The sequence below is a fragment of the Notolabrus celidotus genome, chromosome 4, assembly GCF_009762535.1.
Source record: "Notolabrus celidotus isolate fNotCel1 chromosome 4, fNotCel1.pri, whole genome shotgun sequence".
NCBI classification, from domain to species: Eukaryota; Metazoa; Chordata; class Actinopteri; order Labriformes; family Labridae; genus Notolabrus; species Notolabrus celidotus.
Window position 1 is genome coordinate 21970271 of NC_048275.1, and position 12347 is coordinate 21982617.

Consider the following 12347-nt stretch of genomic DNA (forward strand, 5'->3'; position numbering starts at 1 on the left):
TTTTACCCTTGAGCCCCCTAAATGGGAGGACAGAGACCGCCTGAGCCAGACATGACAGATAGCCCTATGCTAATAACACATGGTGGTCATGGTATAGGTGCATGTGCATGTGTGTGTGTGGCCGTATTTGTGTGTACCTGCAAAACCTATTTCAGGCTGTATTGTCAGCCTTGTGCATGAACGTGGGTCTGTTTGTCAATGTAATTACACTTGCTGCAGTTGTTTATCGCTCTGCATGTAATATAGTTACAATTCAAGCATGTGCTGTGTGTCCACATGTGCCTCGTGTTCATTTGTGTGTGTGTGTGTGTGTGTGTGTGTGTGTGTGTGTGTGTGTGCAGAGGCAGAAGACAGAGGCCAAGGTTAAAACAAATTTAGCCAGCCGTTGCCGTCGTTGGTAGTTCTTCAGGTTTAGAGGATGATACATGTTGCTGTCGGCAGACTGCATCATAACACTCTAACGGGGGACCACATATAAGGACACACTGAGAGACTGGGTGCTACTGGGGCAGTCTTTGTTAAATACCCCTCAGTTTCACAGTTAAGAATAGAAGATAAATAGTATGCATTATTATAATTGTATATCCTTTGAAAGTTTAACATATTCACATAAAATAAAATAAAATGTGTATTAAAATATTAAAGACATAGTTCTGTATTTGCAAAGCCTTACAAGTAGTATGACACTTAAAATTGCATGCTTTTATGATGACAAAAGCAAATTGTTGAATATTATTTTTGATTTAATGTAAATTCAAACCTGAACCTTTTAATTCTGTGTCTAAAACCTTTGTGCCTAATTAATTGATAAAATGACAACGTATAATCCCAAACATTATTTGTGTGCACACATTACTGAGAAGTCACATTCTGCATTTGTAACAAAGCCTGTCACCATGTAAAGTTAATACAGATTATTTTTTGTTTGTTTCATGGAAGGGCACACTTTGATGTGGCCTTTCAAAAGACAGTTATCAGTACAGTAGGGACACAATCTGTTAAAGAAATGCAAGGACTGAAGCTTGTAGCAATGAAAAGGGAAGCAAGGAATAGCAAATGTCAGGCACTCCCTGAACGGGATCATTGATGAATACAAATATATTCCTAAATTGAAGAGCTCTGGGTATTTAAGCTTATGAGGGGCTAATGAAGCTAAATGTCAAATGTGTTGGAGAGAGAGGTCTGTCATTAAAGCTTGAGGAAAGTCCAACAAAGGGAAATTATATATATACAACTAATACAGAAGTAGTGTTTGACCAGAGCTAACAAACTTTACTGTATAACAACTAATAGAAAAACTTACCTGGTACAGAGGTTCCCAATGCAACAAACACAACTGCTGTGACTGAGTCTTTCAGACCCACTGTGCAGCCAAAATGAGAGGCCAGGTCCCCTAAAATGACATGAAAGAAACATTGTCATCCCAGGTGCACTTTATACTACTTCCAACAAAGCACACTTTCTGAAAGGTTCTTTCCCAAGGGCTACATTTCCTTTTAGAAATATATACCAGTCTAATGGTGTCTGATGAGGATCAACACCAAATTTCTTACACTCTTATTTAACTCGTAAAATATAATGATCATGATACTGAAGGTTTCCTTTTTTCACTCAATATTGTTGATATGATACGGTATGATACAAGATGACACCAATGGATACGATACTATGCATTATGTTACAATAAAGTACGATACCATACAACAAGGTATGATACGATGCAATATAGTACCCTTGATTGTTGCTGTTGGGATATTTGTCTTAGACTCTGTAGTGCAGCATACCTTTAACTTGGCCCATTGTAGTACTAATAAATAAATGATACAATAAAAACAGACTTCATTCACTGCCTTGCTGCAGTGAGCTCTGATACATTTATTTCATGGTGTGGTCATCATACCAATGACAGCGGTGAGCAGTCCGATCATACAGATGGAGACAACAAAGCAGGCCCAGCCACTCCAGTAGTCTGTGGGTGGGACGAAGGCGAACAGAACCTTCCAGAACACCGTGAGGAAGTGCATGACGTAGTCAAAACATGATGGCAGCTTCTCCTCCCCACACTCCTCATCATCGTCATCCTCACCTGGGGAAAGAGAGTGAAGAGAAAAAAGGTTACAGAGGAAGGCAGCATGGCTTCCAACAACCAGGGGTCAGTTCTGAACATTCACACCTGCAATTTGAGTTTCAAGGGAAACACAAAATGCCTACAGGCTTGAAACTCAAAAATAGTAACTCAGGTGATGCTTTTTGCAGGAACTCAGGATTTTCCCGTCATTGTATGTCCATAAATAAACCATTTTACAGGAAAGTATACTGTCTGAAAATCATGGGCAGAAAAATGAGAACAGATGTGGCTCCTTTTTGACAGTTTTATATAACGCTGAACCAAGTAGAAAGTCATCAGATACAATCAGATCAGATTAAATCAAATGAAATCGGATCAGATCAAATCAAGGAATCACTAATTTGAACTTCAGATATCATTCACATATTTAGGGGGTTGCAACTGGAGTCTGGCAATGCTAGACAGTTTTAACTTAAATATGAAGTAAAGATTTTCCGGTATGAGAGGAGATGACATTGTCATACATGTAATGTAACTTAATGACCTATGGTTAGTACTTTTGGTTTCATTTTAAAAAAGTATTTCATTACGGTTAACTAATGTGTAATTACATGATTATAAACCATTTTCATATTAGATCTAACCTGGAAACATTTTCTGGTTTAAATTCTATTAAAAAGCTTTTTATGAAAATACAGTCTGTAATCTGCTAAAAAAATTGAATTTTAAGAAAAACAGCCAAATAACCGGACTAAAAAACAACAACAAAGAAAAAACAGTGAGTAATGCTAAATTAGGTTAAAAAGGCTTCGATGGTTAGCATTGATGCCACAAACTTATCTCCATGAATTTGGACACATTAATTTGACTTTCAAAATAAAGCTGATGTTTGTCATTTTATTTTTGTAAAACAGAATGAAGGTAGCTTTGGTGGGGAAGAAAGGGCAAGCTATCATCTAGACCATGACTCACCCAAGACACCTCAAGAGCAACACGTAAAAGCACTCTGCCTGCCTGCCTGTCCCTCTGTCTGTCTTTCTTTCACCCCAGCAGACAGACAGATCAACTCTTACAAGATCAACTCTATGTGAGTATAGAAAGAGGTATGTGTGTGTGTGTGTGTGTGTGTGTGTGTGTGTGTGTGTGTGTGTGTGTGTGTGTGTATGTGTGTGTGTGTGTGTGTGTTGCCTCAGGAAAAGGACTACGACTGATCTGTGGTGTTTGCTTGTGTTTGTGTGTTAGCTCTCCTGACTAGTTAAAACCTGAAACCTGAACACGCACACAAACACAAACACAAACACACACACACACACACACACACACACACACACACACACACACACACACACACACACAGTTAAAACACCCTCCTCTGTGTAGTTCCCTGCTACGCTTTATAAATGAATCAAATGAATATTTAAACTCGGCTACCTTCTGATCAATGCTGACTGAGTAAGTCCCAGTGAAAGCTATTGTCTCTTATTGATTTCATCTGTGACATTTACTCACTGAATGCTAATAACCTCTTAAATAGCTGTTGGTGCATTAAACTACTCAAAACAACTACACAAAAACTGCCCGCAGTGTAAAGTGAGCTCAGATGGAGAGTACTATTCTTCCACAGCCACTGTTTTTCTTCATAAGAGACAATTTCATGCAATTCATGTTTTCTCTTTATGAACATATTTCATACTAAAAGATCTTTGAGAGTAAAAAAAACTTGATGTGACTCCATTCTCAATATGTTGTTGGGTTGAATATCTGATAGTTTAAACCAGTTATTTTTAAAGCCTTAGCAGATAAAAAAAAACCCCAAAAGTGTTTCAGTATAAAAATACAATTTTTGAAGTATTGAAGTATACAATATTTCAAAAAACAAAACAACAAAACCCCCACAAATAGAATGGATGCTAGCAAGCTTTCAAGCTGCTTAATTAAAACTTTTATTGTGGATGGGAAAATTTTGATACCAGAGGCCCAGAAGAGCCACATTCAGTGAGTGATAAACACACATTTTTGGTTGCATCCAAATCCAGCCTTGCCATAAGAGTCATAACAGATAATAAAAAAGTCATTGTCTATTAAAAAGATGCCTTGGCTCAACTTTTAACTATGAGGAACCCACAACAAATGAGCAGTTTCCACAAATTCAGCACAGCTGCAGACACTTTGAGTCCTGACCTTCTCTTGTACATATCATTTTACCAGACAGCCTAATATTTAAGTCATTAAGCACAAGTCACGAACCAGATCCAGTGTGCAATTACTTTACATTAACATGGGTTAACACAAAGATAAATGTACTCTGATGGGGTCAATAGTTTCCTAAAGGGGCCATGTACCTCGTTTAATGTAATTAAAAACAAATGCTTCCTTTTCAGGCTGAGCACTTGGTACAAATCAAATCATGAACTATAAATGAGCAGAGGAAGGTCACTGTACAGGGAGCAATTAGTCTCATCCACTTTTATGATTTGGACACACACACACACACACACACACACACACACACACACACACACACACACACACACACACACACACACACACACACACACACACACACACACACACACACACACACACACACACACACACACACAAACACACACACACACACAGACATAAATTATAAAACAGCACCACCTAAGTTGTGCTGGTGTTTACTTCCAGCTGTTTTTCTCCCCTCCCACACAGTCTGATCTAGCTGAATGGAACCATTTTGGCCTGCTGCTAATAATTGTATTTGTTCTTGTACCAGTCTTTCACTCTCTCTTTGGTCACTTTCCTTTCTTCCCTGTGTAACCTGGTGTGGGTGTTGGTGTCATGCAAGCATATTTGTGAAAACTGCAATGTTGGTTGTTGCAGCCACGAGATCATTTGAGGTCCAATTTAGGGTCCAATTTGCCACCCCCAATAGTCAGGCGGGTCGTGATCAGTTTCAGGGCTTGTTGTAACCAAATATTTGTCCAGATAATCCTCCAGTGTCTTCTGTCAATACGACTATCTTACTACTCCCGACTGAGTCACAGCTACCTGACCTGGGGTTGTTAATATGAAACATGTTTTTGAGATTTACAATTCGGTGTTGGGTGAAGTTAATCTCTGTTTTTTGTGCACAAAAGTCAAACATAGGTATACAAAAACCAAAACACGTTAAAACCAGTAAAATCCTTGTTGTGGCCAAGCGGCAACCTCAGGTCTCTAAATATGAAGCCCATGCTGAAGTGTTATAAACTGTAATTCATTGAGAATCCGCTTGAGACCGGCTGCAGAAACACTGGAAACCACATAGACACCAATTCAAAAAAGATGATCTTTGCAACATTAATAAACATGTTTACAGCCTGGTTCAAAAAACTGCTTGGCTCTACGTAGCTAATTTCTCTATCGGCACACATTGGACAGTCTACGGTTGTGGCACAAGGTGACACTGGTGATGGTATTTAAACTGGTACACCACCCATCCCTAGTCTTCACTACACTCAAGGTGAGTTGTAGCTAATGCCTCGTGTGGCATTACTTCTTAAACTCCCAATTTGCAGATCTTCATTAATAATCAATTGCTTTGGTTTGTGATGACACACTACCAACAGCCAGTGCCTGGATGTGAGCAGGTTTGTTTTAATTAAAGGGGATTCTAAATTCATGCACGGCACATTTGTGTTTCTTTTTGGAAGATGGATTATTGGTGTACAAAGAGCAAGACTTCTTTTAATTAACCAGCCCTTGAGGCTAGCGCCATGTGCCAATTTTACTGTGTACAGAGCATAACCTGCCCGATCTAGAGGAGATTAGAGCTAATAATTGAGCTAACAATGGGTTGTTGCGTTCAAACCAACAATGACATGAAACCTTCAAAAGCTTGGGTAGATACAATGTTTTCTTTAGTTCAGTTTAGTGTAGTGAAACTCTGCTTAATAGTAAGATTAAGCGTGAATTTTTATCTGATGACCTGATTAACCAAGCATTATCATTGTTGTGTATTTTAGGCTCTATAAACACTTCCGTGCTTGTCTTTGGTACGACTGAAACATGAACATCTCTCTCAAATTCCTTCTTTGTAAGTTTTATTCCTCTGCTTTCTCATCCATCCTTCTCCATCAGCCTCATTTCTTCTCTCTATGCCTTTCATTCACACTCTCCTCTCTGCACGTTTCTTATTTCCATGCTCAGTTAGGCGTCATACTGATAAAGTGGTTATCCAAAAGTAATTCTTTTTTTTTCTCCCCCACTCCTTCTAACACACGCTTTTCATCCTTGAACACATTTTGCTGATATAGCTTTAATATAATTGAATATTCTCTGTCACTCTCTGGCTTCATCCCTTTAAATCTCCCTCATCCCTCTACAACCTTCTGTCACTTTCTAAATGCCACCGACACACACCTCGCTTCAGTGTGTGAGAGAGAGATTAGACATCTTTGTTAGAGCCCTGTGAAAAAAATGAAGAAAAACGGGAAAGAAATTGTCTCTCAAGCGACAATAGATTTCAAATTTAGCTCCTCATTGGTTAGTAGCTCATGCTAAACTGGCATGTGCTCACTCAGGCGTTTCTGTAAACATTCAAAAGAATGCTAATGTAGCCAACATCAAAACCTACCAAATCTGAAACGCACACACATACCAGAACTCTGTCTGGACACCTAGAGTTGTTGGGTGTGTGTTATCTCCTGCTGCTTACTGAGCGTGCCTAGAAGCTGCGTTCTCATAGGCCATCGCAGATGTGGACTGTAGCTCATCTCTGTGTGCCTCTAGCCAAGTGACGTATACCACTGTGTGCTCAAAGTGATATGGTCTAAGCTCAGGGGAGTATACGAATCACTTCCATCACTGCCTTCGTACATATACACATGCACACAGAGGATAGACACACAAGTCCATGAGCAGAGTTCTTGTGAAAATATCCATCAATTGCTTTCAATTATGAAAGAAAGAGAGACTGGATAATTCATGCAAGGCTGAACTTCAGCTATCTTTTGTTGTGTAAAGTACACATACCACACACACATCAACACATCAACACATCAACACACACACACACACACACACACACACACACACACACACACACACACACACACACACACACACACACACACACACAGACACACACACACACACACACACAGAGAGAGAGAGAAAGGACACACACTTCGTAAATCAAGAACACATTGTAAGCAATAAGGAGTGTGGCTTGTATAAAGGCTATAAGTAACATTTGAAAACACTCACACATCTGCGACAGACTGAATGCCAACAGAATATCACAGCCAGTACACTCTGGGAAATATCAGACACACATTAGATGTTGAGAGCCTGTCATTCATCAATGCATCTTCAAATGCAGCCACAGTTTGAGTGTCGTTAAGGTGTTTGTTGACTCTGATTTTTATATTCAAGGAACACAAATATAAATGCTATACTCAAAATAATAAGCAGTCACATTTCTTTCACAGATCTTTCAACTAAGATGAAAGCTTTTTTTGTGCAGTCCAGTCTGTGCTGTTTCTGTCCAGCAAGGTCTTAAGCTTACATAACATCCTCGAAAGTGCTTGGAAATTGTCTTATGTCTCCTCTGTTGATAGCAGCTGTCACAAACAGTCCATCAGTGAATGAGCCAGCAGCATATCTTTTGACAAGCCAACTGGTCAGTCATTAAACAAGTCAATTAAATAATGAGCCACTGAGTGAGTCAACCATTCATTGTCATGCACTGTCCAAAGAATGCAAATTAGAGTGAAGAGGGAAGGCAGACAGTTGGAGATGTGAACCACGATGCAATGTGGGTGACTGAAAAGGCAAAATATTTTGTGAATCCTGTTGAAGCGTTCGAAACATTTGTCACATTTGGCCAAATAGAGTAACGTTTGTCTTTCTTTTTTTACATGAAAAACAAAAAACATCTCAAAGGTGGAATTTTAGCAACGGGAATAACATTAAATACATGTAGCACTTATACACACACACACGCACACGCACAGAGTCTCCCTTAAATATCCAGGGTATATTTATTGCCAAGACTGATGTTTGAGAAACTTGAATGCCACAAGGCCAGTCCCTCTGTATTTTTCTTTTCAATGTTTTCCCTTGAACACCTACCTTCTCTTTCAATATGGACATGTAGACGTATAGTAAGTCCATAAATTACACACCCACATGGTGGAGCAGTTGATGAATAACACTGTGTGGACTCAGTAATTAGAGAGCAGTGGAGTGTGTGGACCAGCTGTACATCAATCTCTTTTTCCTTCTTTCACTTTCACTCCCTCACTCTCTTTCCTTCTTTCTTCCTTGATTTCCTTTTCATTGATTTTTTGTCCTTCTATCTTGTTGTCCCTTTGTTTGTGGCTGCGCTCTCAAAAAAGAATATTCTAACAGGCATATATTCATCAAACAAGGACATGTTGTTGTGCATCCTTGGTGTTTAAACTGCTGCAGTACTATAAAGTTGGTACTCAATACTGTACCAAGATAAAACATACTTTTATGTCCCTGCAGGGAAATTTGTTCTGAGCTCTGTACTACAGTTCCACAGGGGATTATATTCATTCACACTCTAGAGAAAACATGTCACAGCCACTGATTGCATATAAACATGGAAGACACGCCTACATTGCCTCCCATTCAGAAAAAAAATTAATCCAAAATGCTATCACGACTGGTGCTGACATAGCACATCAGTCGTTATGTTGTCTCTCATTATGATAACTCTTGTCATTCCTTCTCTGCTTTTCTAATCCTGTAAAAATCACTGCGGTAGGGGCATTTGTCAACAGAGATGTCAATCATGATGTCAAGTACACTTCATTTAGCACAAATAAATTCATGCTTCTCTGAAAAATGAACACTTGGACATAAATCAGAGCAAAAAGAACAAACTGTTGTGACTATGTGACATGTAGTTTGATTTAGAGACCTGTCGTACTGTTCAGTGTCGTCACAACAAACAACAGCAAAATTCTGTCTCTTTTTCTGATGATTTCTATTGTCATACCCATTATTTGATCTTGTCTGTTGTCTTGACTTGTTTTGTATGGACTCCAGGGCGAATAGTTGTTATTGCACTAATAACTAAAAGGGATCCCATATAGATAATATTAATAAATAAAAGAGCAAGACTCCATGTCCTATATTGGAAATTTTAATAAAGTTGCCATTCGTGTGTGCCATGTTTTTATTTCTTTGGCCCAAATGTGACTACTTTGTAACTTGGCCCCTTCACTGGCAGGACAAAATATTCAGTCCTTTTTTTGATCAGGTACAAGCACTTAAAACTAATTGGTGGAGAGACCAATGAAAGACATCATAGAGACTGACCGCATCTTTCATTGCAAAGCTAGGAGACTAAGGCCGTTTTTGAAACAGCCTGCTACATACTACTTACTAATGTAGTAGGCAGTAGGTATTACCGGAAGTGGTTTATATGTAATTTAATAACTTTCACAGCATCCAAAAACAGATGTCCTCCCGTCAAAAAAGAAGGAAAAAGAAAAAGCAGAACAAGCGCTGTGCATTGTGGGAAACAGTACGCAAGGCAGACTGGTCTGATGCACACTGTGAAATTTTCCCGAATCAGTACACATCCGGGGAGTTTTGGCATACTGCAGATTTTGCTCTTGTTCACATACTACTCACTACATACTGGATTTTGGCCAAATCAGTACATACTGCTAGTATAGTAGGCGGTTTTGAAAACAGCCTAAGACTGGTAACTCTCAAGCTTGTTATCTGCCATGTCCAGCAGACAAAGACAGTGACCACCTTGGAGGATGCAAATATTGTGTAGTCTGAACCTGAAAACCTACTCTGGTCTTCTACAGTATATTACCTCTGAAAAGAATTGCTCTCCAGCCCAAAGAGACTGGAGGAATTATCACAGCCACAATAAGTCTTGCAGCACATAGCCTTATCGATAATGCACATTTATGAGAAAACACTGCTGTTGAAGAACAACATGTATATGATATCAAATGCATTAAGGATTCAGTATCACAACACTCCAGCTGCTCACCAAATGGCACCTTTTGAGGCTTGTCACACGCACACACACACAGTCTCTCTGTGTTAGCTTATCTGGGGAAAGAATTCTCCATTAGCTACACGGCAAACACAAAAACATACACACAAGGGGAAACAGGTCAGTGTTCACTCACACAACACCAGCACAGTGACATTTCTGGAGGCTGTAATGGCTGGCTAAATGCAGGTTTCTTGCTTTGAGATGAATGTCATGGGCTCTGCGGTATTTTGTGTGCACGCGTGTGTGTGCACGCGTGTGTACACACGTGTGTACACACATGCACAACGATGTAAGTGCCAAATTGGTACTGTGATGTACTGACCTAAAGGTTAAATCTTGGCAGAGTTTAAATGCCTTTTCATGGCCGCCATCTTAGTAATAAAGCTGCTCCAATTCGGCAGTCTTTCCCTCCTAAATTGGCTGATAAACAGATAACAACTTATTTTTGCCATATTTTAGGCCAGAAGACTTCCTACATATAAAGATGTTGATCTATCACTTCAGATGGAAGGGAAAGATAAGAGAGAAATCCTAAATGTCTCCGATCAAGAAGGAGCAGTATTTGAGGTTCCTTTAAAGCCTTTTAATCTTGATTTGAATCTAATATGTTAGAGAGGAGATAAGACAGAGCTGGGCAGGATAATAGAGGGAGGGAGGGTAAGAAACTGAGCCAAAAATAGAGAGAGAGGGAGAGGGAGAGAGGGAGGAAGAGATGAGATTAGATGAAGCTGGCTTATCAGTGTGTATCAAATCCACCGCTGTATTAGACACAGCCACACTGGACTTGTTCAAATGCTTGAACCAGCGGTGTCTGTTTGAGAGGATCAGTTGGCAAAGTTACAGCATGTCTCAATTTGGGCTTATCTTGTAAGGATGTGCAGTTGTGTGTCAGTGTGTTGTCGGTTTGTACAAAGTGTGTGTGTAGTTCACATGATCTCTTAGAACAGATGTTTGAGATAAGTGGTTGTTTTTATTTTTGGTCCGTCCTTTATGGTATTTCTTTTTTCCTTATTCAACTTATTCATGTTTTATTTTCTTGCCTTCAGGCAGTATCAGGCGCTGCTGTGACCTTTGAGCATATTTACTTTTTGTTGTTACACTATTTTTAATCATCCTTCAAAAATAAATCACTTTACATTCCCTTTTCCTTCTCCCTTTAACATAAACCTGTTTGTTACTTTCTGCTTTTTATCCCTCCTTCTTTTCTCCCTACTGTATTTCTCTCCTACTTTTTCCCCTTTAGGAAATCAAAACAGAAATATTAGTCTATTTCTGTTCTTTTATCTTAGTTCCACCATACCCTTTCTTTCTTTTTCTGCTCTACCATCAACCCTTCTTCTTCCTTTATCTCCAGCCTCCACACACCCACCCATCCATCCATCAATCCACACACCATCCATAAAGGAGAAACAAACACATCCAAGTCTAGAGTGGGAAGAAAGTGAAGCTGCACACATACCAAAGTCAAAGATGTAAGAGATATTGGTTTAGGATATACTATGAAAAAAAAAAATCACAAGTTTCAACCCACACAAGGTTTTCCTCGGGGCTTGACTGGAAAGATATCAACCCCAGCACAGAGCAGGTGACCTCAGCCTTGCCCTGTGTCACGGCCTCATTCCCTCATCATGGGATCTACACATTTGTATTCCACAGGAGAAATCATGAGTCTTTGACCTCCCTCCTCTGTATGGTAAGTAAGTGGGGGCAGCAAGGAGGGAGCGTGTGAGGAATGGAAACCGCAGCAGTGCAGTTAATGGGGAAAAGTGAAGTAGAGAAATGAAGGAGAGCAGATAGTAATAGGGTTGGGGCTTTAGTGAAAGTTCAATCCATCTGAATCGATTGAATACACCTTTATCTGTGCTAATAAGTTTTCAACCAGATAAAACTAGATGATTTAAGTGGTGGGAAGTTAAATGTACCTGGCTGTTCATAAATTGAGGTCAAAGCGTGCAACCTGCACACAGCACAGCTGGACTTTAATCTACCTTTTTGAACAAAGTTAAGAAATGATTAAATATAAAAATTTAAATCATCAGATATTTATATACCTATATTAGCTATATTTGATACGCCTCATTAATAACCGTCTTTAGCAGCACTTCAACTGTTCAGCATTTAAGTCCGAACTGAGGAAAAACTAATTCTCCTGGAAAAATACATATTTTAGATAAAAGAAAAATCTTTCCAACAGAAAAGTTTCAAAGTTTCAAAAGTTTCACCTTTGGTTCCACTTTCTATCAGACAGGCTATCAG

At 39.3% G+C, this 12347-nt stretch overlaps 1 protein-coding gene across 1 annotated transcript in view; it reads right to left on the minus strand.

The window, feature by feature from the left end:
- Positions 1 to 374: 374 nt before the first annotated feature.
- LOC117811836 (sodium/calcium exchanger 1-like) overlaps positions 375 to 12347 on the minus strand; it is a 355950-nt gene continuing 343977 nt past the window's right edge. The window contains exons 12-14 of the mRNA XM_034682311.1: positions 1901 to 2086; positions 1304 to 1393; positions 375 to 457 (exon numbers count right to left, since the gene is read on the minus strand). Of these exons, the coding sequence (XP_034538202.1) occupies positions 375 to 457; positions 1304 to 1393; positions 1901 to 2086 (359 nt within the window). The remainder of the gene's footprint in view (positions 458 to 1303; positions 1394 to 1900; positions 2087 to 12347) is intronic.